Source organism: Rhinichthys klamathensis, unplaced genomic scaffold (genome assembly GCF_029890125.1).
Source record: "Rhinichthys klamathensis goyatoka isolate OS25496 unplaced genomic scaffold, OSU_Roscu_1.1 h1tg000262l_1, whole genome shotgun sequence".
NCBI classification, from domain to species: domain Eukaryota; kingdom Metazoa; phylum Chordata; class Actinopteri; order Cypriniformes; family Leuciscidae; genus Rhinichthys; species Rhinichthys klamathensis.
Window position 1 is genome coordinate 1,760,178 of NW_026606783.1, and position 27,870 is coordinate 1,788,047.

At 36.9% G+C, this 27,870-nt stretch overlaps 5 protein-coding genes and 1 pseudogene across 5 annotated transcripts; all 6 read right to left on the reverse strand.

Moving 5' to 3' along the window:
• Window positions 1-14,355: 14,355 nt before the first annotated feature.
• On the reverse strand, window positions 14,356-16,120 carry LOC130101781 (apolipoprotein A-I-like). The gene is made up of 4 exons (XM_056267629.1): window positions 16,047-16,120; window positions 15,458-15,513; window positions 15,200-15,350; window positions 14,356-15,107 (listed from the first exon to the last, which is right to left on the reverse strand). Exons 2-4 carry the CDS (start codon window positions 15,495-15,497, stop codon window positions 14,531-14,533), a joined length of 768 nt encoding a protein of 255 aa, XP_056123604.1. The 5' UTR covers window positions 15,498-15,513; window positions 16,047-16,120; the 3' UTR covers window positions 14,356-14,530.
• Window positions 16,121-17,559: 1,439 nt separating this feature from the next.
• LOC130101783 (apolipoprotein A-IV-like) lies at window positions 17,560-18,664 on the reverse strand. The gene is made up of 3 exons (XM_056267631.1): window positions 18,606-18,664; window positions 18,109-18,259; window positions 17,560-18,007 (listed from the first exon to the last, which is right to left on the reverse strand). The coding sequence occupies exons 1-3, from the start codon at window positions 18,646-18,648 to the stop codon at window positions 17,617-17,619; spliced, it is 585 nt and encodes a 194-aa protein (XP_056123606.1). The 5' UTR covers window positions 18,649-18,664; the 3' UTR covers window positions 17,560-17,616.
• A 759-nt stretch (window positions 18,665-19,423) lies between these two features.
• On the reverse strand, window positions 19,424-20,955 carry LOC130101779 (apolipoprotein A-I-like). Its single transcript, XM_056267627.1, has 4 exons — window positions 20,885-20,955; window positions 20,731-20,786; window positions 20,473-20,623; window positions 19,424-20,380 (listed from the first exon to the last, which is right to left on the reverse strand). Exons 2-4 carry the CDS (start codon window positions 20,768-20,770, stop codon window positions 19,804-19,806), a joined length of 768 nt encoding a protein of 255 aa, XP_056123602.1. The 5' UTR covers window positions 20,771-20,786; window positions 20,885-20,955; the 3' UTR covers window positions 19,424-19,803.
• A 1,496-nt stretch (window positions 20,956-22,451) lies between these two features.
• Window positions 22,452-23,719, reverse strand: LOC130101784 (apolipoprotein A-IV-like). Its single transcript, XM_056267632.1, is given in 4 exon segments — window positions 22,452-22,842; window positions 22,944-23,094; window positions 23,448-23,504; window positions 23,609-23,719. Coding segments are annotated over 3 exon segments (582 nt in total). The 5' UTR covers window positions 23,488-23,504; window positions 23,609-23,719.
• A 549-nt stretch (window positions 23,720-24,268) lies between these two features.
• On the reverse strand, window positions 24,269-25,630 carry LOC130101771 (apolipoprotein A-I-like). The gene is made up of 3 exons (XM_056267621.1): window positions 25,576-25,630; window positions 25,318-25,468; window positions 24,269-25,225 (listed from the first exon to the last, which is right to left on the reverse strand). Exons 1-3 carry the CDS (start codon window positions 25,613-25,615, stop codon window positions 24,649-24,651), a joined length of 768 nt encoding a protein of 255 aa, XP_056123596.1. The 5' UTR covers window positions 25,616-25,630; the 3' UTR covers window positions 24,269-24,648.
• An 876-nt stretch (window positions 25,631-26,506) lies between these two features.
• On the reverse strand, window positions 26,507-27,650 carry LOC130101789 (apolipoprotein A-IV-like; annotated as a pseudogene).
• Window positions 27,651-27,870: the final 220 nt, after the last annotated feature.

The following is a 27,870-nucleotide window of genomic DNA, read 5'->3' on the forward strand; positions in this document are numbered from 1 at the left end:
TTTCACATCTGTATTTATATAGCATAGGGAGGTGATTGCCATAGTGGAAACCCAAAGTCCAGAGGGTAGTGCCTTGCTGTCACTACTCCACATCATAATGCCCTGACTGTACCTTCAACCACACAGACTTTCAGATTTAGCACAGATAATGGTAACAGTGAAACTTTGTCTTTAAAAGCAGTAATGTATTTCTTGATGAAGTTTTAATTGGGCCAAATAAAAATACATAAAATATTTCTATGGCTTAGCACTTAACATTACACAGATGTCATTAAAGGGAAGTTTAACTAGAATTCCCCTACTCCCTAAAACAAACAAGAAAAGTATACATAATGGAAACATTAATTTAGTTAAAATATTAAAGCCTAAACTGAGTTATCCAGATAAATCCAATTATTTAAGGTCCATATTGGGTACTAAAACCAGACAGAGCCCCAAATTTGAACATTTGAGCTAATAAAACAACAAATGATGAAAGACGTTCTGCACACCCTGATAAGATCTGACACATCACCCAAAGCCTCTTGATTCTGTGTCTGCTGGCATTAAGCATTTTACTCTTGTCATTTAGCTTTAATTCTAGGAGATAAAGGGATTGTTCACCCAAAAATGAAAATTAGCCCATGATTTACTCACCCTCAAGCAGTGTTAAAGTAACAACAGGTTGTTTTTTGCTCTCGGGCTCCCCCTACAGTTGGGAAACAGTATTGTCCTCTACTACTGTCGTAAACTGTCATCCTACATGCACGTGCATTTGTTGACAACCATGATAGCCCTGAACACTGTAGGAGTCACATGCAGGTGTTCCCGCGTGTGTGAAATGTCTTCATCCCAGGTACAGTGGCATATATTTCAGCATGTCATATGAATATAATTTCATGTGTTTTATTTTTTTTATAACGACAAATTATCGCGTTTACAAGCCAGCGTCATTATAGTAGCCTAGTCTCTTGGTTACCGTTTTACTGAATCTATATGATACTTCAATGCAATGTTTGAGTGGTTGATAATAACCATATATCGTCAATATTATAATATCAAGCTACCATAAATGAATCTGCAAATTTTACAAATCGATTTGCATTATAGCTTGAGGCAAGACAAATAAACAAATATCACAGACATGTTAGGTATCCTAAAATATGATTTTATTAATAATCTCCCTCCTTTCTTTGTACATGTTGAGTAGACTACACTTTTTAGGTCAAACATATGCTATTTGCATTTCATCGATTGCAAAGTTCAAATCAGAACGAGAATACTAGCGATAGCTAACCATCAAAAACTAGAATATCGTTTACTATAGCTACCAGATTGATAATTCGCTACTACTCTAGCGAATTAGAGAGGTTAGAGAGAGGCATTCTTTTTTCGATGGGGGATTCGATGCTCTCTGCACACGCAAGGTCTCTCGCTCGCTTTCTCTCTCTGGCGTCCGCGCGCGTTGCAGCACAGTCTCTGTCTCGCGTGCGCGCTCGCTCTAGATTCCGGGAGATTTGAACTAATTTGCGGTATAACTTGTCGATCACGAGTGGCTCAACAGGTAGAGATCTATAGATAAACTCATCTTTCAGGCATTTGACCGACCGGGTTGACAATTTAGCGTGAGAAACCGGGGGTGTGGCGTGTGAGCGTGTGAAACCAATTAAATGCGGGTGTCTCACGGCCAATGCATGAGAGTTGGCAGCTCTGCAATGTTGATCCTCGTTCTGCCTTTAACGCGATCACTTTCTCTTTTTCTCTTTTTGCTTTGCTCCGATAAAACCTTTGCTTTCTTGTTTTTCTGTGCTGCTTCGGCCATGACTATAACATTTGGCTCGCAGTCGCAAGTCCGATTTTAAGGAAGCGGGGGTGGTGGTGGAAGTGACGTATATGCCGTAAAGCAGTCGAATTTTGTAGTTCTCTTTGTTCGCCGGTTACTACCCGAAACCCGAAGTTTAAAAGTACGATTAAAAACGCTACAGACCCCGTCAGGCTATGGCAGACGTGTCATTCAACCTATTGTAAGTCGATGTACCATCACAAGAGACTTGGAAATATATTATGAAGGCTGAAAAGTTACCTGTTGTTACTTTAATTTCGTTGACGAATAATTTTCGTCATTATTTTCGTCAACGACATTTTTTCACAGACGAAAACGAGACGATAACGAAATAAAAACCAGTTTTAAATGACGACAACTATGACGAAATGTATTGACATTTTCGTCAACGAATAAAAACTAGACGAAAATGTTAGGGAGGGACGATTGGAAAGAGATCCATTCAGAACTGATTTGCGTTTGTGGAAGATGCTCACATTTGAATAACGTGCTGATCTACAGGCGGGACTGGAATTGGCATGCGCTTGATGCATGTCTCATAAATCGTTCAAAAATGTAAACGTCTGGAAGAAAGAGAAGATCAAACATATGGATAGATCTAAATAAGAGTGACGACGCGAAAGAGAGCTTTATTCGGTAAGTTTTTCTGTCCGCACACACACACCCGACCCGACCTGAAGCGTGCAGCCCCATATACAGCTAACGTTACACAGCGCGCGAGGACTGAATTGAGCTCTATTTCGCGTCTGAATGGACAAATACACACGTCTAAATGTCCGTTTCGGAAAGTATTCACGTAAACACAGTCGTTTATGTCTATACAGAACGTACAGTTGTGAGAATATCGGATTTGCATCAGTGCAATTGGATCTGCACACTCGGTCTTAAAGTGACAGTGCGTAATAAACCTAATGCCGTCTGTACACTTAATATTAATCAAACAAAATAATAAAAAGTGAAAAGCATTCACTGCTCTTTAATATATTTAATAAGATTTAATAATATTTAATTTATACAAATAAATATGTCTGCTAAATATCATCATAATCATCCATTGAATTAAGAAGAAAAAAAGACTGTTCTACTTTAGAAGTGTTTTTATTTAATTTTAAGATATTATTTTATGTCATTCATATTCTATTCATATTAACAGGTTAATATATGTTTTCTAGGGGAATATATAATGGGTTTGGAAATTTTAGATAAATTAGATAAATTTTAGATAAATTAGATACATTTTAGATAAATTCTAAATTAATGCACAATTTAACTAAACCCATTCGATTTTAGTCGACTAAATCTACTGTAGATTTAGTCGACTAAAATCTTATTGTATTTCGTCGACTAAAACTAGACTAAAACTAAAACAATTCAGATATGATATCTAAAATATGACTAAAACCAAATGGCATTTTAGTCAAAAGACTAAGACTAAAACTAAATCAAAATTTGCTGTCAAAATTAACACTGCCCTCAAGTCATCCTAGGTGTATATGACATTCTTCTTTCAGTTGAATACATTATAAAATGTCCTGGCTCTTCCAAGCTTTATAATGGCAGTGAATTGCCGTTTCTGTTTAGAAGTCCACATTAAAGTGCATCTATCCATCATAAAAGTGCTCCACACGGCTCTGGGGGGTTAATAAAGGCCTTCTGAAGCAAAGCAATGAGTTTGTGTTAGAAAAATATTCATATTTAACACGTTACAAAGTAAAATTCTAGTTTCCGGCCAAAACTTTTGACGTCGGAAGTAGCGTAGTGCGTCATGGCGTATCGTAAATATCTTTACACTTAAAGGGACACTTCACCCATTTGCATTAAGCTTTGTATCGTTAGAAACCCTGTCATATTTTTGAATGGTCATGCATTATTCCCTAATTTTTCCCTGAGAGGGAAAAATAAGGATTTCAGTGTTGCAGTTCCTGCTTATAATGATAATGAAAATTGTCATTTTGCTTCATTCTAAGCAGGAAGTCCCATATCTTTGTAGAGGGGTTGAGACTACAAACACTCGTTCCTCATTTTCCCAGGGGGTGGGACCCACTCACGCTACAGACCTATTACAGATCAGTGGGTGGGACTTCACTTTCTGAAACTAAAAGCAATATCCTCCGTCTTGTTTGGAAGCTAAGCTAACAGGCGCTGTGGAGCCAGAGATGTAAAGTTACGACAATGGCGAAATGTACTCTATCTGATATGGAAGAAGAGGATTTCGAAAGTCTGATGTTCAAATCAGATGTCCGTGGCTACTTTTACGAGCCGCAATATAGCGAATAGCAGCTGAGGCTAATGGAGGAACATGAGGCGGCTGCCTGTCGCGGACGAGGAGCCCGGACTGGCTCGAGCTGGGCGGACTGGTAATGTTCAGTTTTAGTCTATAAGCCTGTGCTCTCACTGTGCGCCTATGGACATAGAGATAGAGTCCGTCTGCTGCAAAGAATTTTAACAATGGCAATTTCTCCTGGACGAAATCTCTGAATCACACAAGGACACAGACGTTTGTGTTGTGAACTATCCTAGTTTCGCACCGCATATGTTCTGACTGAACATCCCGGTATCATGCAATAATTCACCATTTCAAAAGAAATACAAATGAGGAGTAATTCACTAATGAGCTCGCCAACTAACTAGAACTTTTGTGTGAAATGAATTGCAAGCTCTGGTGGTAGCTAGCCTTGTAGACGGAAGAGTGATTTCTCTGATAGGCGGATACCTCATAGGCGCTGTTCTGGATTAGTGGGAGTGGCTTGCGGAGCTGTTTTGTGTGAGTTGTTGTCTTTCATACAAATGCGCCCTAAAGTTACTTTCTGTCTTTTCTCGGTCAAGAAGGCACCAAATTCGAAATTTATTTTACATTTCGACTACATATATAACCCACTTTCAATAAAGATTAATGTTCCCACGGGTGAAATGCTCCTTTAAGTGCAATCCGTATGTTTGTTTGGCCGGAAGCTACACTGTTAATTGTTTGACTGTAAATTTACTTTAACAACAGCAACTGAAAAACATTTCCATCACAAACACACAGTCAAGAATAATCCTGCAACAAAGTAGAGGTGTGTGATTTACCCAGGCAAAGCATTTGCACACAACAATTTACATCATTTACATGTACAGTTTGCAGAGGAAGGAGTAAGAGCCTGTTGCCTGTCCATCTCCCTATGGCTGTTTCTGCAAGTATTCTTCCTTCTACAATTATTAGCTACCCGATCATGGACAAAATGTCTCCTAATATCTCCAGATGTCGACCTGTTTTTACTGTAGAATAGCACAGCTAACGAAGCTTCACTAATTCAGTGATAAACACATTTAATTTCCTATATCTTTTTCACAATAAAAGCATCCAGTTGTTTTGTAACGCACTTCATTATTCTGTTGACGAGACAGACAATGGCTGCTCCGTTTCACACACACAGCAGGGGAGAAAATTATGAAGAAGCCCAGCTAACATTACTAATTTGAGATGAATTTATTCCACCTTTGCTCAAATCTACAACACTATATTTTATTTAGTTGATAATAACTGTCATAATACCCACATTAAGGCCACAGCTTACCTTATAAACTTTATTTCCCGGGGGTCACTGTAGAAAAATGCTGTGGGAAAAGAGAGAACGCTGTTAGAGTAAGTTAACTAAGATAGCATTAAGCAAAGCTAAAGTTAAATTTTCAACGGTGTAGCTAACGTGAAGTCTCACAGTTACTAACTTATGGTACAATTAACACTACAACCAATGTCTCATTCAAATTTGCGCTCAAACCTACGCGAGTCTGCTCCAGCTAAGTTACAAAACCATGACAACAGAACCTACAACTAATGCTAATTTGGTTCATACTTTTAAATAACATGCACTAATTTGGTTCATACTTTTAAATGACATGCACTATCATAAACAGTCATCAAATTGACAAAGTTTGACATCTAAACACTTACCGCTGAATCCATCGAATGAGACCACTGAGGAGATCAGAGAGCTCAGATGACGCAGTTGCAGCACGAAAAAGATGGAATTCACTGTAGTTTCTTGTAATAGCCCCGTCTGCATTATTTTCACAGACTAAAAACAGTATTATATTGTGAAATAACAAAGTTAAAGCCTGTGAAATGGTAATAATGTAATTTACTGTGAAATATTACAGTAATATCTTGTGAAATATTTTACAGTGTAGTTATTTTACTTTATAAAGTTTCAAATATGGATATTTTCCTTACACAAACGCATCGCTTCGCTTCAGAAGGCCTTTAATAACCCCCCAGAGCCGCGTGGAGCACTTTTATGATGGATAGATGCACTTTTAGGGACTTCAAAACAGATACAGCAACATTATAAATCTTTGAGGAGCCAGGACATTTCTTTTAATAACTCTGATTGTATTAGTCTGAAAGAAGAATAATATGGAGATATTTTTGGTGCAAAACTACTGAACGCCTGTGACAGTGAAATTTGTAGTTGTAGAGAATAGCCACGCATGTGTATCAGTAAATTTGAAGTCACAGAGAGAAATGTTTTAAGAGTTGCAAACTTGTAGACTTTTTTTTGTCTTCCACAAACACAACACAACAGTTACACCTTCTCAAATTCTTCATTGCAGATGCACAAATCCAATTCTACAAATCACAAATTAAGAAACTCGTATGCTCACATTTTTGCTACAGTTGCTGCAGTGAATATGGTGCAAAATGCATTTACATACCTGCATCAAAAAATGTGAAGTCACGGAGAAATTTTGCTCATCTGCAAATCAGTATGTTAATTCATCCAATGAGAGTTGCACACTTGTAGAATATTTTCTCACAAATGTCTTGTATATTTTTTCTAGCACAAACACAAGTACATAACTACAGCTGCTTGAATCTGCTGCGACGAATCTCAAACACTGTTTTTTGCTTTCAAGTGACAAGTTTTGTGCGCTCTCCCTTTTGCACCAAGTGCACCGTGAAGAAGCCCAGCGTGGAACTGCTCATTCTAGTTCACGCTCCTCATTTCTCAGCAGGTTTAATGGATTATTTAAAAAAAATAAATAAATATAGTTTCAGCACGAACTTAAACTACAATTGTGTATCGTTTTGTTAAGTTCATAATGTTTTTATTAATTCGTCACTGACTGAATGATTGCCGGCATTCACTTTGTGTAGGCCTATTTTATATAAGTACAGCAAACTTCAACTCGTGTATAAATTGCACCTTGCAAAGCTTTAACTGTGGCTTTTACTAATTGTTATCATTTGTTGATTGCAGTAAATTAAATAAACCCTCATAAATGTATCTGTGGGCTAACACTTTTTAAATATATATATAGGCCTACTGTATATATACGTATATAAAATATATCATGGTGTGATTGTTCTTAAATTCTTGTTAATTTAAATAAGCCAAATCATTTAAGACCAAACACAAGCATGAATACGTTGCTTTAATTATACGAAATTGTATGGACAAAAGTGGATAAATTACATTTGATACAATTAGGTTACTGTAAATGAGAAAAAATACACTTAACATTATTTTACGAAAGGTAAATATAGTTTCAGCGCGAACTTAAAATACAATTGTGTATCATTTCATAAAGTTCATAATGTTTTTATTAGTTTGCACGTTGTGTGCATTCATTAATGACTAAATGATTGCTGGCATTCACTTTGTGTAGGCCTAAAGCACAGCAAACTTCAACTCGTTCATTTCGTTGTGCTTTTCCTCTGTACATTGCAATGCTTTAAACTGTCTTTTGTTATCATTTGTTGAATGTCACTTTAATATATTTTTTTAATTTACAAACAAAATATACATTTTCAAAAAAATATCACAAGGTTTAAGGTTCCACTTTTACCGTAAAACCAAAAATTCCAGAACACCTGAATGATTACAGCAACACTTACTTCCAACAGAAGAGCAGATATAGAATATTCCTAAACATACATGAACCATACCATTCAATTTATTTATTGCTAAGCTCTTCTGATACCTTACCTTATGAAGCTTTACAACTCTGTCATATCTGCCAATAATCTCTGGGAAATAACTCCACAACCATATCAGTGTCCAAATAATCATTTTGCACCCTACACTGTTTCTCTTTGTCATGTTCTTTCTTTGACCTTATGTTGCTCTGTGTGCCTGGATGATACACAATGATGATCAATGAATGATGCAAAAGCATGATCTACTTCTGACTTGAACTCTTGAAAAATGAAACCTTTAAACTTTGATCGATGTTAAAAAAACATGACATTCTGGCATTTTCATCAATTAAGATTTGCATGACAAAAGTTTGGAATCACTATGATTTAAGAAATGTTATACTTTTATAGCAGGCAAGGTCAATTTCCACACTTCATTAAGCAGCACAACCATTTTCAACTGTGATAATAATCAGAAATGTTTCTTGAGCAGCAAATCAGTATTAGAATGATTTCTGTGACACTGAAATCAAGAGTAAAATGAGCTCTGCCATCACAATATTATAAATTTTTTTTACAGTTGATAAAAATATTTCACAAAATTACTGTTTTTAGATAAATGTAGTCTTGGTACCTTAGAGGTACCTTACCTTAGAACCTTAATACCAAACTTTTGAACAGTAGTGCTTGACATTAACATCCGCCAACCCGCCAAATGCGGGTGGATTTCAGCAGTGGCGTGTAACGCAGTCACTCACAAGCCACTTTGGCGGGCTGGATTTTATATAGGCCTAAAATTTTTTTTGTTGTAATTCTATGAATTACACTGCGCAAACCAAAGTAATACTACCCACCAGATGAATAAGGGTTGGCTCTCAGTCTCCACAGAACATAAAATATTAATTTTATTTCATTGTATTTTTAGTGTTCGCATTTATGATTTTTAGTGTTCGCATTTACGAGGAAAAACGTGGTAAAACGTGGTTATAAGGTAAAAACGTTTCGGACGTGACAGTTCTCCACTACGGACGTGACCGCTCTGAAAGCGGCATGCTCTAAAACTTTCACAGAGACATCAAACAGAAAGCACAACCCCTTTCTTTAAATTGAATTTCGTTTTGTATTAATTGTATCTTAATTTTAATCAATGTTTCATCAACCAATTGCCTGGATTTAATAAATAAGAAGTAAATATAGCAGACGATAGATAATCACGAAATGGAAGCGCCGGCGCGTGAACTGGAGCTTGACTCATAAATTAACCAAAACTCAGTATAAGGTAGCCTACTTGCCTCACAGACATGTCTACTTTTAAACATAACAATTCAAAACGAAAGAAAACAGACTACAGACTGCTCTCTGCTTATGTAATCCGTATGAAATGTGCACTACTGCGAAGATCGCGAGTCAGCATCGTCAACTTCATCTTTGCAGTCGACACTGACAAAGAAAACACTTCTTTATTAATAAACAATTAAAATATCTCCTTGGTGAATTTTACATATTCATAATCATTACTTTTGCCGGTTCTTTGTGACAGCTTTTAGGTGCTTTATTGGCAGAGCCACCCTTATGTTACATGAACGCGTCACCACCGCATCACTGCAACCACCAGAATAGGCCTGTTTTGTAAGCAGGATTTAATGGCCGCATTCTTACACTTATAAATGGCAATTCAATGTGGAAGTAATCCAAGTATTCAGAATACGTTACTCAGATTAAGTAATGTAACGGAATACGTTACAAATTACATTTTTGAGCATATATTCTGTATTCTGTAACGAAATACGTTTTGAAAGTGTCCTTCCCAACACTGAAAGACAAGTATATTGGCTATTTAAAATACTATAATGGGTCCGTGTGTCATGTCTTAAACCCAGATAGCACAAGTCTATTTGATGTTATATTTACATCTGGAAGACGTATTTTTAAGAGTGTTTGCTCATCTGCAAGACGTCTATAGGACGTTTCCTGTCAGATGTCAAATAGACGTTTAGAAGATGTCTTTAAGATGTAATGATTTAGAATGCATGTTAAACTGACATCTTCTAAACGTCTATTTGACATATTTGCTAGTTAACTAGAGATGTTTTATTTATTTGTTTCTAAAACTGGTGGGTACAAAATGACTCGTGACAAAATCGCGAGTGCGTTTTTGTGCGTTACTATGTATTGATTGAATAAACTGTGTAATCCGAACGCACCCCTGGCTCACACAGCTAGTGAGGAGGTGGGTTAATAAGTGCAGTGAAGTAAAGTGCAGGATAAACCTCTTGCTGTCTGTCGTGTCGACGTGCAATAAATATAGAAAGTTATGTACAAACACCTGTCTGTTCTACTCATTTCAACTGACTTGTGAAAACTGCTTAAAAAAAAATCAAAATTCTTTGACATATAGCAACTTTTTTTTTTTTACAGTAACGCAAATAGTTACTTTCCCTGGTAACGAGTTACTTTTATTATAGAGTAATTCAGTTACTAACTCAGTTACTTTTTGGAACAAGTAGTGAGTAACTATAACTAATTACTTTTTTAAAGTAACGTTCCCAACACTGATTATATCAAAACCCAGCACAAGCACACCTTGCAATCAAAACATTAAAAATAATATTGTTACATTATTTTGCCAGTAGGCCTAGTGTAGTTTGTAAATATTTTTTTTAGAACATCAAATTGGTGGCTTATTATATTCCGTAAAATAATGTTAAGTGCTTTTTTGTTTCTCATTTACAGTAACCTAATTGTATGTAATTTATCCACTTTTGTCCATACAATTTTGTATAATTAAAGCAACGCATTTATATAACGCATGATATATTTTATATATATATATATACATAAAGTGTTAGCCCACAGACAGTGCTTTAAGTGGCCCAAAAGAGGTGGCGGTACTCTATTATTATTATTTATTTATTTATTTATTTTTTGCTGACTCCCCTCCTCCCCTGAGGTAACAACAACTATATTGAAGGGGTTTTATCTAAACAGCAGTCAACAGACGACCTTATAAAAAATAATAAATCCTTTTATTAGTTTGTGGATTTGCTTTAGCTAGAAAGAGCTACTGAACATAAATAAATGTGCAAAATGGTATTGAAAAAATACCCTTAGAAAGAGCTATACTGAACATAAATAAAATGTACAAAATGTGGATATGAATCCAACTGGAAAAAACTTGTGAAAATATATATTTTGATTAGTGAAATAGCATTTAGTGAAGCTCTATAGCCATCTAGTGGTTAAAGTGATTTTTATTTTATTTTAAAACTGCATTTTCCAAATAATGGCCAAAAATCTTACATTAAACCATGTAAAATTATCCATGTTATCTCCATGAATGAAAGTTAGAAATCTGGGTCTTTTATAAAGTGAATTTGACATAAAATGCTGTTTTTTTTGTTGTTGTAAAAAGCCTATTTAAATAAATATTTATGTATTTATAGAAATTTAAAAGATATCATAAATCCTCCAAAAACTGCACAAATGTTGAGTAAAAACATTAATAAACAGAGTAAAATTACATTTGTAAAAAAAAAAAAACTTTTATTCTGTTACAAAATTAAATGTTATTGTCTGGGGAGCATCACAGTCCCGCCCACAGCCCGAGAGAGCTTCGGTGCCGGAAGTAAATTTCCCATTCATTTCTCCCATTGACGTTTTGGAAAAACCGTATCTAAAGAGTTTTAGAGCATGTCTGAGGATAACCAGCTACGGCTGAACTCATAAGCATACAACATAATTTCGAGTGAAAAAACGAAGAGAAAATCCAAATAAAATCAAAGGTACAAGACTGTGTACATATTTTCATTTCCGAGCGAAGGAACTAGGCCTACTCATCCCATAAACCACCGCGCCTCACTGAAGTCGACTGAAGCCACAACCGCGAAAGAGCCTTTTGAGTGACTTCCAAATCTGACGACGGCCACGCAAACTTTTTCCTCCAGTGAATTTTATATAGTGAATGTGCAGGGAAACTCCTTTTCTGATTCTGATTTAATGAAGCTTATATGTAAAACACATTGAGCATCTGGCTCGCTCATAGGCTGTACTGCGGCAACTGCACATCCAATGGCGCGGGCGCCTCTGACGTGCGACCAATGAGCTAGCCCTACGTCATTACACAATCTTAAGTCTTCACGGACCTTCGCGGGGTTTAACCAGACCGAGGAGCTAACACCATAGATATCCATAATAAAGGCCTTTATTATGGATATCTATGGCTAACACTGACAGCGGCAAAAGCGACGCATGCGCTTTTCACTTGTAAAACTCAAGGGTGTATGGGTAATGTAGTCTCTGCTCTCGGTGGGACGAATTAGGAGGCATGCATTGTGAAGGGAGCTCTGAAAAGCGGCAGCGCAGCCAAAGGATTAAAACAGATGTGCAAATGAGCGTACCGGTACGCAAAAAGCACGTTCTGGGCGCACGGAGAAGTGGCGGTACGCTCAAGAGCTATATTTGGAAGTGGCGGTACTGAGTACCAATCCAAATAATCCATTAAACCTGCTGAGAAACGAGGAGCGTGAACTAGAATGAGCAGTTCCACGCGCATGCCCGGGGAACTCATGAATATTCATGTAGGCTCCGCCCACTGCCTCTACAGATGCACAACTCACTTTTGCACCACATTTCGCGGTGCACTTGGTGCAAAAGAGAGAGCGCGCGAAACTTGTCACTTGAAAGCGAAAAACAGTGTTTGAGATTCGTCGCAGCAGATTCAAGCAGCTGTAGTTATGTACTTGTGTTTGTGCTAGAAAAATATACAAGACATTTGTGAGAAAATATTCTACAAGTGTGCAACTCTCATTGGATGAATACTGATTTGCAGATGAGCAAAATTTCTCCGTGACTTCACATTTTTTGATGCAGGTATGTAAATGCCTTTTGCACCATTTTCACTGCAGCAACTGTAGCAAAAATGTGAGCGTACGAGTTTCTTAATTTGTGATTTGTAGAATAGGATTTGTGCACCTGCAATGAAGAATTTGAGAAGGTGTAACTGTTGTGTTGTGTTTGTGGAAGATAAAAAAAAAAGTCTACAAGTTTGCAACTCTTAAAACATTTCTCTCTGTGACTTCAAATTTATTGATACACATTCAGCAGTTTTGCACCAAAAATATCTTCATAGTAGAATGTCAAACACCTATCCTAGACTTGAGGGTGAGTAAATCATGGGCTAATTTTCATTTTCATTTCATTTCATTAACAATGATAATAATTTGCCATTTATTAAGTCATAGTTTAAAAGGAAAAAGACTCCACATAAACTGATTCTGTATCCCATGGAACTGTCATGATCAGAACTCCAGGGATGAAAGAACAGAAAGCTGTTTAATTATTCAAATACAATATTTGGCTGGTTAAACTACAGGAAATAATTTGTCACTTTATCATATAATTAATTTTCAACAAAGCTGATGAGAAGTAGGCCTACCTATAATCTAATTTGAATGAGAGATGAGTGGAACATGTATAATATTTAAAATATTGAATTTTGAATAGTCAAAATTATTAAAGGATTACAAGAAATCCCACTCATAAATTGCCACTGGTCCAAGGAGGCAAGGGTGGCTGAGCCTTTTCAAATATGTGATGTGATAAAATTAACTGTTGTTTTTAATCAGTCACTTATTATACATATTGTATTATAATACATAATGGTCTGGTTTCACAGACAGGTCTTAGACTAAGCCAGGATTAGTTCATTTGAAGCATTTAAGTAGCTTTTATAAAATTGCCTTATAAAAAAACGTTACCGGTGTGCATCTTGAGACACAACTATGGCACAGACATATTTTCAGATATGTCAGTGCAGGTTGCTTTCAGTTAAAACTGCTCAAACATGCATTTTTGTCTGAGACTAGACTTAAGCCATGTCTGTGAAACCGGGGGAATGTATTTTATTAGAATAATTTTGCACTCACATTTAGTACCAGATGACCACTAAGGTCCACAACACATAGTCTAGCATAATCAACAGTGTGAATTATTAAACTCATGGGGTTTTTTTTTCTTCTGAATTGGACATGGCAATCTTCTACATATCACTAAAAGGTCATTTTTTAGAAAGTTTCAACCTTATTTAATCTTTATTATGTGTTACAAGAAATCAGTTGAGATGACCTTAATCATTTCTGCATGTCCATTATGTTATAGAGTTGCTTTATTTAAATAATCATTCGTCACTCTTACAGACTTTTAGAAATATTGTATTAATCTGTCTGAGTATTATACAGTATATAGTGTAAAATAGCACACTTCTCATGGGTAGATAACACGGCCATTTATAACTCCTGTTTTGTCTGGTGATTTTATTAAAAAATATGTCATATTAGCCTTGTGCATTTTCTGAGTGCAAATTTTTTTTTTTTTTTTGAATGATAATTCAGCTATGCTGATCTACGTTACTAGACATAATATTCAGAAACATTGTTAATAAATGGCAGGTGTTTTATTGTTGATAAATAAGACAAATGATACACTTGGCATTTATAAATTTGCAAGAAGCAACACATTTTCTGTCTTTCTGTCAGAGGTAATAAAGAGTTGCTAAACTGAAATAAATACACAGCAGTTTTTACAGAAAGAGAGCAACATTTCTGCATCTATATAGATGAATGGTTAAGATGTAAACAACATATGTTATCCTATATATTAGTGTTTGGCCTATCAACTTTAAGACATCTTGTTGATGCCTAATAGTATGATTTAGGTCATGGTTATGGGAGATATGTGGGATTTTGGAGTCACAATTCTCATGGAAGGAAAAACAGTTCTGTTAGTGACAAAGTAAGAAGTCTTTGAAGCATCTAATTTCTCTTGACAAAGGACTCATACAGGGAGGTGAGCTGGTCCTTCAGGTCCTGTGTGTAGGGGTCCAGCTTTTCCTTCAGGTCTTCAGCGTAGGGTGTGAGACTCTGCTGGACCATCTGGGCTCTCTCTCTAATCTGGGCCTGAAGATCCTCAGCCAGAGGGATCACGGTCTTCTGGAACTCCTGCAGACGCTGGTCAACCTTCTCCTTGATTTCAGCAGTGTAGGGCTCCAGCTGAGCCTGCAGCTCCTTCACGCTCTGCTCCAGGTTTCCTCTCAGCTCCTCACTCTTCTGGAGCAGAGTGGCCTTCAGGGTCTCAGAATCCAGGGATTCTGCATATGGAGTCATGGCTGTCCTGAGCTCCTCCACTCTCTGCTGGATCTGGCTCTTGAGGTTGTCGGCATAGGGCTCCAGCTGGTCTCTCACAGTGATCAGGTCCTGGCCCAAACGCTCCTTCAACAGTTCAGTCTCTTTGGTGATTCTGGTCATCAGCTCTTCAGCCAGAGGATCCATCTGTTTCTTGAGGGTGACGGCATATTCGCTGGCCACATCGGCACTCTGGGTCAGTCTAGCACTGTTACATGGAGAAGGACATTTGAGTTTCATATCAGGGCATAAGAAATAGTCTAAATAACAGTGTCCTGCAGGTAAATATTCTTGACTTACTTGACGTCCTGTCCCAGTTGGGAAGACCTGATCATCTTGACGGTTTCCTCTGCGGTTTGTGTTGCCTTTGAAACATAGCTCCAGAATGCATCAGTCAGCTGCTCCAGCTGTGGCTTGGGCTCATCAGCAGAGAATAGGCTGGCCTGGCAACCTGTTGATGGAGCATTTCAGTTTGATCACATGGTATTGCTAATAGATTCTGTAAATTTGTCAAGCCTTAAAGCATTTTCATATAGTAATTTTCTCTGAATTTCTCACCTGTAAATACAGCAAGTGCAAGAACCACAAGAACCTTCATGGTGTTCAGTTTTAGTCTATAAGTAAAAAACACTTTTAATGAATATCTCTGTGACGATCTGCGGCTGGAGTGCCCGCTTGAGCCTCTGGGGGGCACTCCTTCCTAGTTTATTGTTTCCTTTAGGTTTCACCCTGGACTGATTTTGGTTGATTTCATGCACCTGTGTTTGATTATCTTGTTTAGCGCACCTGTCTTAAGCCTGAGTTTTCCCTTGGTTCATGGCTCAGTATTGTATGTGTCTCACTGCATCCTAAGCGTTTTCCTAGTTCCTTAGTGTTTCCTAGTTTCACGGTTCCTGGACTCCCTGCCTGTTTCTGGTCTTCCCGTTTGCCTCATCCTTGCATTATATGTTTGCTGATCTGGACTGCTCACCTGGTTTTGACATCTGCCTGTTCTCTCGTACCTGTTTCTGGATTGTCCTCTCAATAAAGCCTGCATTTGGATCACCTCTGTCTGTTTCCACCGAGCAGTTCATGACAATCTCTGTCTTTTACATAAATGCAAATAGTGCTCTTTTTTGAATTTACAAAAAAGTGTGAAAGTTCTTACCTGTGTCAGTGTGTTTTGATTGACGCTGTCCTGTCTGAAGAACAAGTGTGAAGGTTGCGGTTTCACATCTGTATTTATATAGCATAGGGAGGTGATTGCCATAGTGGAAACCCAAAGTCCAGAGGGTAGTGCCTTGCTGTCACTACTCCACATCATAATGCCCTGACTGTACCTTCAACCACACAGACTTTCAGATTCGGCACAGATAATGGTAACAGTGAAACTTTGTCTTTAAAAGCAGTAATACGTCGTTTTTTGATGAAGTTTTAATTGGACCAAATAAAAATACATAAAATATTCATTTGGCTTAGCACTTAACATTACACAGATGTCATTAAAGGGAAGTTTAACTAGAATTCCCCTACTCCCTAAAACAAACAAGAAAAGTATAGATAATGGAAACATTAATTTAGTTAAAATATTAAAGCCTAAACTGAGTTATCCAGATAAATCCAATTATTTAAGGTCCGTATTAGGTACTAAAACCAGACAGAGCCCCAAATTTGAACATTTGAGCTAATAAAACAACAAATGATGAAAGACGTTCTGCACACCCTGATAAGATCTGACACATCACCCAAAGCCTCTTGATTCTGTGTCTGCTGGTATTAAGTATTTTTACTCTTGTCATTTAGCTTTAAATTCTAGGAGTTAACTTTATTAACAATGATAGTAATTTGCCATTATTAAGGAATACATAAAGTGTTATTAATCCAATTATTTAAGGTCCATATTAGGTACTAAATTAAAACCAGACAGAGCCCCAAATTTGAACATTTGACCTATATAACAACAAATGATAAAAGACGTTCTGCACACCCTGATAAGATCTGACACATCACCCAAAGCCTCTTGATTCTGTGTCTGCTGGTATTAAGTATTTTTACTCTTGTCATTTAGCTTTAAATCTAGGTGTTAACTTTATTAACAATGATAATAATTTGCCATTTATTAAGTAATACATAAAGTGTTTAGAAGGAAATAGACTCCACATAAACTGATTCTGTATCCCATGGAACTGTCATGATCAGAACTCCAGGGATAAAAGAACAGAAAGCTGTTTAATAATTCAATTACAATATTTGGCTGGTTAAACTACAGGAAAATAATTTGTCACTTTATCATAATTAATTTTCACCAAAGTTGATGAGAAAGTAGGCCTAGCTATAATCTAATTTGAATGAGAGATGAGTGGAATAATGCATTTCTCACCACTAGATAGCACTGCCACTAGTGACGCTATATGGGTTAGTTAACCCTTTATCAATATATATTTTAATAATTGTTTACATTAAAAAAGATCTTATCACTTCCTGCAAGAAGCAAAACATTTATCATGTGCTAAGAGTACATCAGCATTTATTAAAAATCAAGCCTGAAGTGAAAAGTCAACCTCAAATGAAACAGTTGTAGAAATTTTCAAATTTTCTACTTATCTTTTACATATCAGTGACAAATAATAAAATATGGCAGATATTGTATTGTTGCAATAACAAGAACAAAAGCTAGAAACAATATAAAATATGAAATATATTTCAAAAATATGAAAACTCAAAAATAACTTTGCAGATTAAATCTGGTACTGGAGGTCTTCAGTTGATGTAGCAAAAGATTTTTTCATTTCCTGCAGATTTTGGTCCACATTCTCCATGATTTCAGCAGTGTAGGGCTCCAGCTGAGCCTGCAGCTCCTTCACGCTCTGCTCCAGGTTTCCTCTCAGCTCCTCACTCTTCTGGAGCAGAGTGGCCTTCAGGGTCTCAGAATCCAGGGATTCTGCATATGGAGTCATGGCTATCCTGATCTCCTCCACTCTCTGCTGGATCTGGCTCTTGAGGTTGTCGGCATAGGGCTCCAGTTTGTCTCTCAGGGTGTTCAGGTCCTGGCCCAAACGCTCCCTCAACACTTCAGTCTCTTCTGTGATTTTGGTCATCATATCTTCAGATGGAGGAGTCTGTGTTAGTCTAGTGTGGGGATGTGGAGGGGGAAAGGTGTAATTTATGTTTGGTAACAGAAAATATTTCTAATTATAATAAAAGTAATATTGCTGATAAAAATGACTTACTTGACTTCTTGTCCCAGCTGGGTTGTCCTTATCATCTGTGAAGTTTCATCAGTAGTATGCACTGCTTGGGCAATATAGTTCCAGAATGCATTTATTAAGTGTTCCAGATGTAGATTTGGCTTCTCTTCATTAGATATGTTGGCTTTGCAACCTGTTGTGGGAATTGAAAATATCAGATGGTTCAAACGTCATTTTTGAGGTAAACAGAAAACTACAATTTGTGCACAGAGGAGAGAAAGCCTTACAGGTTTGGAATAGCATCTTTTTAACATATGTTTTCTCATAATTTAGCTTCTTCAAACAGTGTAGAAGTAGGATGTTCCTTCATAGTCAAGCTTCTATTCACAAGCCTAGATCAAAAGTGTTTTAAGATCACAAGAAACAATGTATCCAAAATTTTGACTGGTATAACATGATTTAATATCCTGTTTGGAATTTGGAACCTTTTTTTTCTTCTTCTTTGTTCAGTACTTTATATAAATGGTTATAAACCTAACCTGTAAAAACAGCCAATGCAAGAATCACAAGAGACTTCATCATTTTCAGGGCTTAGTCTGAAAAATAACAACACATTTTTTCATTTAAACAATTTAATATAATGTAGAACATTTTATATAAACAGTTTTTAAACTGGTATATAGTAAATGTATCTTCTTACCTTTGTCAGTATGACTTAATTTACACTGTGTGATTAACAAGTGTGGTGATGACTGTTTCATATCTGTATTTAAATAGTATTGGGAATGTATTTTAATCTCCAGTGAATGTTTTTATCTGTTGTGACTACACACTCTGTGTGACAAGATGTGCAGATCTGGATGTCATTTGAAAGGACCGGGTCCAAGAGTTACTGCGTACACCTGCGTCAGCACTGATAATGGAGTACAGACATTAACATAATGTATGATCTATAATTATTACAGCTAAGTGACTGGAAAAGGTCCATTTTTGGAAAGTTCTCAACCATATAATCTTTATGACCTTTATCATTTCTGCATATCCATATATGTTATAGAGTTGCTTTATTTAAATAATCTTTCATCACTCCTACAGACTTTTAGAAATTTTGTAATAATCTGTATAGTATTATTATAATATAATATTACAGTATTATATATATATTGTGTCAAATGCCACACTTCTCATGGGTAGATAACACGGCCATTTATAACTCCTGTTTGTCTGGAGATTTTATAAAAAAAATAGGTCATATTAGCCTTGTGCATTTTGTGCTACTTAATTGGATGAAAAACATATATATTTTGAATGATAATTCAGCTATGCTGATCTACGTTGGACATAATATTCAGAAACATTGTTAATAAATGGCAGGTGTTTTATTGTTGATAAATAAGACAAATGATACACTTGGCATTTATAAATTTGCAAGAAGCAACACATTTTTTGTCTTTCTGTCAGAGGTAATAAAGAGTTGCTAAACTGAAATAAATACACAGCAGTTTTTACAGAAAGAGAGCAACATTTCTGCATCTATATAGATGAATGGTTAAGATGTAAACAACATATGTTATCCTATATATTAGTGTTTGGCCTATCAACTGTAAGACATCTTGTTGATGCCTAATAGTATGATTTAGGTCATGGTTATGGGAGATATGTGGGATTTTGGAGTCACAATTCTCATGGAAGGAAAAACAGTTCTGTTAGTGACAAAGTAAGAAGTCTTTGAAGCATCTAATTTCTCTTGATGAAAGACTCATACAGGGAGGTGAGCTGGTCCTTCAGGTCCTGTGCGTAGGGGTCCAGCTTTTCCTTCAGGTCTTCAGCGTAGGGTGTGAGACTCTGCTGGACCATCTGGGCTCTCTCTCTAATCTGGGCCTGAAGATCCTCAGCCAGAGGGATCACGGTCTTCTGGAACTCCTGCAGACGCTGGTCAACCTTCTCCTTGATTTCAGCAGTGTAGGGCTCCAGCTGAGCCTGCAGCTCCTTCACGCTCTGCTCCAGGTTTCCTCTCAGCTCCTCACTCTTCTGGAGCAGAGTGGCCTTCAGGGTCTCAGAATCCAGGGATTCTGCATATGGAGTCATGGCTGTCCTGAGCTCCTCCACTCTCTGCTGGATCTGGCTCTTGAGGTTGTCGGCATAGGGCTCCAGCTGGTCTCTCACAGTGATCAGGTCCTGGCCCAAACGCTCCCTCAACAGTTCAGTCTCTTTGGTGATTCTGGTCATCAGCTCTTCAGCCAGAGGATCCATCTGTTTCTTGAGGGTGACGGCATATTCGCTGGCCACATCGGCACTCTGGGTCAGTCTAGCACTGTTACATGGAGAAGGACATTTGAGTTTCATATCAGGGCATAAGAAATAGTCTAAATAACAGTGTCCTGCAGGTAAATATTCTTGACTTACTTGACGTCCTGTCCCAGTTGGGAAGACCTGATCATCTTGACGGTTTCCTCTGCGGTTTGTGTTGCCTTTGAAACATAGCTCCAGAATGCATCAGTCAGCTGCTCCAGCTGTGGCTTGGGCTCATCAGCAGAGAATAGGCTGGCCTGGCAACCTGTTGATGGAGCATTTCAGTTTGATCACATGGTATTGCTAATAGATTCTGTAAATTTGTCAAGCCTTAAAGCATTTTCATATAGTAATTTTCTCTGAATTTCTCACCTGTAAATACAGCAAGTGCAAGAACCACAAGAACCTTCATGGTGTTCAGTTTTAGTCTATAAGTAAAAAACACTTTTAATGAATATCTCTGTCTTTTACATAAATGCAAATAGTGCTCTTTTTTGAATTTACAAAAAAGTGTGAAAGTTCTTACCTGTGTCAGTGTGTTTTGATTGACGCTGTCCTGTCTGAAGAACAAGTGTGAAGGTTGCGGTTTCACATCTGTATTTATATAGCATAGGGAGGTGATTGCCATAGTGGAAACCCAAAGTCCAGAGGGTAGTGCCTTGCTGTCACTACTCCACATCATAATGCCCTGACTGTACCTTCAACCACACAGACTTTCAGATTCGGCACAGATAATGGTAACAGTGGAACTTTGTCTTTAAAAGCAGTAATACGTCGTTTTTTGATGAAGTTTTAATTGGACAAATAAAAATACATAAAATATTCATTTGGCTTAGCACTTAACATTACACAGATGTCATTAAAGGGAAGTTTAACTAGAATTCCCCTACTCCCTAAAACAAACAAGAAAAGTATAGATAATGGAAACATTAATTTAGTTAAAATATTAAAGCCTAAACTGAGTTATCCAGATAAATCCAATTATTTAAGGTCCGTATTAGGTACTAAAACCAGACAGAGCCCCAAATTTGAACATTTGAGCTAATAAAACAACAAATGATGAAAGACGTTCTGCACACCCTGATAAGATCTGACACATCACCCAAAGCCTCTTGATTCTGTGTCTGCTGGTATTAAGTATTTTTACTCTTGTCATTTAGCTTTAAATTCTAGGAGTTAACTTTATTAACAATGATAGTAATTTGCCATTATTAAGGAATACATAAAGTGTTATTAATCCAATTATTTAAGGTCCATATTAGGTACTAAATTAAAACCAGACAGAGCCCCAAATTTGAACATTTGACCTATATAACAACAAATGATAAAAGACGTTCTGCACACCCTGATAAGATCTGACACATCACCCAAAGCCTCTTGATTCTGTGTCTGCTGGTATTAAGTATTTTTACTCTTGTCATTTAGCTTTAAATCTAGGTGTTAACTTTATTAACAATGATAATAATTTGCCATTTATTAAGTAATACATAAAGTGTTTAGAAGGAAATAGACTCCACATAAACTGATTCTGTATCCCATGGAACTGTCATGATCAGAACTCCAGGGATAAAAGAACAGAAAGCTGTTTAATAATTCAATTACAATATTTGGCTGGTTAAACTACAGGAAAATAATTTGTCACTTTATCATAATTAATTTTCACCAAAGTTGATGAGAAAGTAGGCCTAGCTATAATCTAATTTGAATGAGAGATGAGTGGAATAATGCATTTCTCACCACTATAGCACTGCCACTAGTGACGCTATATGGGTTAGTTAACCCTTTATCAATATATATTTTAATAATTGTTTACATTAAAAAAGATCTTATCACTTCCTGCAAGAAGCAAAACATTTATCATGTGCTAAGAGTACATCAGCATTTATTAAAAATCAAGCCTGAAGTGAAAAGTCAACCTCAAATGAAACAGTTGTAGAAATTTTCAAATTTTCTACTTATCTTTTACATATCAGTGACAAATAATAAAATATGGCAGATATTGTATTGTTGCAATAACAAGAACAAAAGCTAGAAACAATATAAAATATGAAATATATTTCAAAAATATGAAAACTCAAAAATAACTTTGCAGATTAAATCTGGTACTGGAGGTCTTAAGTTGATGTAGCCAAAGATTTTTTCATTTCCTGCAGATTTTGGTCCACATTCTCCATGATTTCAGCAGTGTAGGGCTCCAGCTGAGCCTGCAGCTCCTTCACGCTCTGCTCCAGGTTTCCTCTCAGCTCCTCACTCTTCTGGAGCAGAGTGGCCTTCAGGGTCTCAGAATCCAGGGATTCTGCATATGGAGTCATGGCTATCCTGATCTCCTCCACTCTCTGCTGGATCTGGCTCTTGAGGTTGTCGGCATAGGGCTCCAGTTTGTCTCTCAGGGTGTTCAGGTCCTGGCCCAAACGCTCCCTCAACACTTCAGTCTCTTCTGTGATTTTGGTCATCATATCTTCAGATGGAGGAGTCTGTGTTAGTCTAGTGTGGGGATGTGGAGGGGGAAAGGTGTAATTTATGTTTGGTAACAGAAAATATTTCTAATTATAATAAAAATAATATTGCTGATAAAAATGACTTACTTGACTTCTTGTCCCAGCTGGGTTGTCCTTATCATCTGTGAAGTTTCATCAGTAGTATGCACTGCTTGGGCAATATAGTTCCAGAATGCATTTATTAAGTGTTCCAGATGTGGATTTGGCTTCTCTTCATTAGATATGTTGGCTTTGCAACCTGTTGTGGGAATTGAAAATATCAGATGGTTCAAACGTCATTTTTGAGGTAAACAGAAAACTACAATATGTGCACAGAGGAGAGAAAGCCTTACAGGTTTGGAATAGCATCTTTTTAACATATGTTTTCTCATAATTTAGCTTCTTCAAACAGTGTAGAAGTAGGATGTTCCTTCAAAACTATAGTCAAGCTTCTATTCACAAGCCTAGATCAAAAGTGTTTTAAGATCACAAGAAACAATGTATCCAAAATTTTGACTGGTAGAACATGATTTAATATCCTGTTTGGAATTTGGAACCTTTTTTTTTCTTCTTCTTTGTTCAGTACTTTATATAAATGGTTATAAGCCTAACCTGTAAAAACAGCCAATGCAAGAATCACAAGAGACTTCATCGTTTTCAGGGCTTAGTCTGTAAAATAACAACACATTTTTTCATTTAAACAATTTAATATAATGTAGAACATTTTATATAAACAGTTTTTAAACTGGTATATAGTAAATGTATCTTCTTACCTTTGTCAGTATGACTTAATTTACACTGTGTGATTAACAAGTGTGGTGATGACTGTTTCATATCTGTATTTAAATAGTATTGGGAATGTATTTTAATCTCCAGTGAATGTTTTTATCTGTTGTGACTACACACTCTGTGTGACAAGATGTGCAGATCTGGATGTCATTTGAAAGGACCGGGTCCAAGAGTTACTGCGTACACCTGCGTCAGCACTGATAATGGAGTACAGACATTAACATAATGTATGATCTATAATTATTACAGCTAAGTGACTGGAAGAGGTCCATTTTTGGAAAGTTCTCAACCATATCTAATCTTTATGACCTTTATCATTTCTGCATATCCATATATGTTATAGAGTTGCTTTATTTAAATAATCTTTCATCACTCCTACAGACTTTTAGAAAATTTTGTAATAATCTGTATAGTATTATTATAATATAATATTACAGTATTATATATATATTGTGTCAAATGCCACACTTCTCATGGGTAGATAACACGGCCATTTATAACTCCTGTTTGTCTGGAGATTTTATAAAAAAAATAGGTCATATTAGCCTTGTGCATTTTGTGCTACTTAATTGGATGAAAAACATATATATTTTGAACGATAATTCAGCTATGCTGATCTACGTTGGACATAATATTCAGAAACATTGTTAATAAATGGCAGGTGTTTTATTGTTAATAAATAAGACAAATTATACACTTGGCATTTATAAATTTGCAAGAAGCAACACATTTTTTGTCTTTCTGTCAGAGGTAATAAAGAGTTGCTAAACTGAAATAAATACACAGCAGTTTTTACAGAAAGAGAGCAACATTTCTGCATCTATATAGATGAATGGTTAAGATGTAAACAACATATGTTATCCTATATATTAGTGTTTGGCCTATCAACTGTAAGACATCTTGTTGATGCCTAATAGTATGATTTAGGTCATGGTTATGGGAGATATGTGGGATTTTGGAGTCACAATTCTCATGGAAGGAAAAACAGTTCTGTTAGTGACAAAGTAAGAAGTCTTTGAAGCATCTAATTTCTCTTGATGAAAGACTCATACAGGGAGGTGAGCTGGTCCTTCAGGTCCTGTGCGTAGGGGTCCAGCTTTTCCTTCAGGTCTTCAGCGTAGGGTGTGAGACTCTGCTGGACCATCTGGGCTCTCTCTCTAATCTGGGCCTGAAGATCCTCAGCCAGAGGGGTCACGGTCTTCTGGAACTCCTGCAGACGCTGGTCAACCTTCTCCTTGATTTCAGCAGTGTAGGGCTCCAGCTGAGCCTGCAGCTCCTTCACGCTCTGCTCCAGGTTTCCTCTCAGCTCCTCACTCTTCTGGAGCAGAGTGGCCTTCAGGGTCTCAGAATCCAGGGATTCTGCATATGGAGTCATGGCTGTCCTGAGCTCCTCCACTCTCTGCTGGATCTGGCTCTTGAGGTTGTCGGCATAGGGCTCCAGCTGGTCTCTCACAGTGATCAGGTCCTGGCCCAAACGCTCCCTCAACAGTTCAGTCTCTTTGGTGATTCTGGTCATCAGCTCTTCAGCCAGAGGATCCATCTGTTTCTTAAGGGTGACGGCATATTCGCTGGCCACATCGGCACTCTGGGTCAGTCTAGCACTGTTACATGGAGAAGGACATTTGAGTTTCATATCAGGGCATAAGAAATAGTCTAAATAACAGTGTCCTGCAGGTAAATATTCTTGACTTACTTGACGTCCTGTCCCAGTTGGGAAGACCTGATCATCTTGACGGTTTCCTCTGCGGTTTGTGTTGCCTTTGAAACATAGCTCCAGAATGCATCAGTCAGCTGCTCCAGCTGTGGCTTGGGCTCATCAGCAGAGAATAGGCTGGCCTGGCAACCTGTTGATGGAGCATTTCAGTTTGATAACGTGGTATTGCTAATAGATTCTGTAAATTTATCAAGCCTTAAAGCATTTTCATATAGTAATTTTCTCTGAATTTCTCACCTGTAAATAGAGCAAGTGCAAGAACCACAAGAACCTTCATGGTGTTCAGTTCTAGTCTATAAGTAAAAAACACTTTTAATGAATGCCTCTGTCTTTTACATAAATGTAAATAGTGCTCTATTTTGAATTTACAAAAAAGTGTGAAAGTTCTTACCTGTGTCAGTGTGTTTTGATTGACGCTGTCCTGTCTGAAGAACAAGTGTGAAGGTTGCGGTTTCACATCTGTATTTATATAGCATAGGGAGGTGATTGCCATAGTGGAAACCCAAAGTCCAGTGGGTAGTGCCTTGCTGTCACTACTCCACATCATAATGCCCTGACTGTACCTTCAACCACACAGACTTTCAGATTCGGCACAGATAATGGTAACAGTGGAACTTTGTCTTTAAAAGCAGTAATACGTCGTTTTTTGATGAAGTTTTAATTGGACCAAATAAAAATACATAAAATATTCATTTGGCTTAGCACTTAACATTACACAGATGTCATTAAAGGGAAGTTTAACTAGAATTCCCCTACTCCCTAAAACAAACAAGAAAAGTATACATAATGGAAACATTAATTTAGTTAAAATGTTAAAGCCTAAACTGAGTTATCCAGAAAAATCCAATTATTTAAGGTCCATATTAGGGACTAAAACCAGACAGAGCCCCAAATTTGAACATTTGAGCTAATAAAACAACAAATGATGAAAGACGTTCTGCACACCCTGATAAGATCTGACACATCACCCAAAGCCTCTTGATTCTGTGTCTGCTGGTATTAAGTATTTTTACTCTTGTCTTTTAGCTTTAATTCTAGGTGTTAACTTTATTAAAAATGATAATAATTTGCCATTTATTAAGTAATACATAAAGTGTTTAGAAGGAAATAGACTCCACATAAACTGATTCTGTATCCCATGGAACTGTCATGATCAGAACTCCAGGGATAAAAGAACAGAAATCTGTTTAATTATTCAATAACAATATTTGGCTGGTTAAACTACAGGAAAATAATTTGTCACTTTATCATATAGTTAATTTTCACCAAAGTTGATGAGAAGTAGGCCTATCTATAATCTAATTTGAATGAGAGATGAGTGGAATAATGCATTTCTCACCACTATAGCACTGCCACTAGTGACGCTATATGGGTTAGTTAACCCTTTATCAATATATATATATATTAATAATTGTTTACATTAAAAAAGATCTTATCACTTCCTGCAAGATGCAAAACATTTATCATGTGCTAAGAGTACATCAGCATTTATTAAAAAAACAAGCCTGAAGTGAAAAGTCAACCTCAAATGAAACAGTTGTAGAAAATCTTCACATTTTCTACTTATCTTTTACATATTAGTGACAAATAATAAAATATGACAGATGTTTTATTGTTGCAATAACAAGGACAAAAGCTAGAAACAATATAAAATATGAAATATATTTCAAAAATATGAAAACTCAAAAATAACTTTGCAGATTAAATCTGTTACTGGAGGTCTTCAGTTGATGTAGCAAAAGATTTTTTTCATTTCCTGCAGATTTTGGTCCACATTCTCCATGATTTCATCAGTGTAGGGCTCCAGCTGAGCCTGCAGCTCCTTCACGCTCTGCTCCAGGTTTCCTCTCAGCTCCTCACTCTTCTGGAGCAGAGTGGCCTTCAGGGTCTCAGAATCCAGGGATTCTGTATGGAGTCATGGCTATCATGAGCTCCTCCACTCTCTGCTGGATCTGGCTCTTGAGGTTGTCGGCATAGGGCTCCAGTTTGTCTCTCAGGGTGTTCAGGTCCTGGCCCAAACGCTCCCTCAACACTTCAGTCTCCTCTGTGATTTTGGTCATCATATCTTCAGATGGAGGAGTCTGTGTTAGTCTAGTGTGGGGATGTGGAGGGGGAAAGGTGTAATTTATGTTTGGTAAAAGAAAATATTTCTAATTATAATAAAAATAATATTGCTGATAAAAATGACTTACTTGACTTCTTGTCCCAGCTGGGTTGTCCTTATCATCTGTGAAGTTTCATCAGTAGTATGCACTGCTTGGGCAATATAGTTCCAGAATGCATTTATTAAGTGTTCCAGGTGTGGATTTGGCTTCTCTTCATTAGATATGTTGACTTTGCAACCTGTTGTGGGAATTGAAAATATCAGATGGTTCAAACGTCATTTTTGAGGTAAACAGAAAACTACAATTTGTGCACAGAGGAGAGAAAGCCTTACAGGTTTGGAATAGCATCTTTTTAACAAATGTTTTCTCATAATTTAGCTTCTTCAAACAGTGTAGAAGTAGGATGTTCCTTCAAAACTATAGTCAA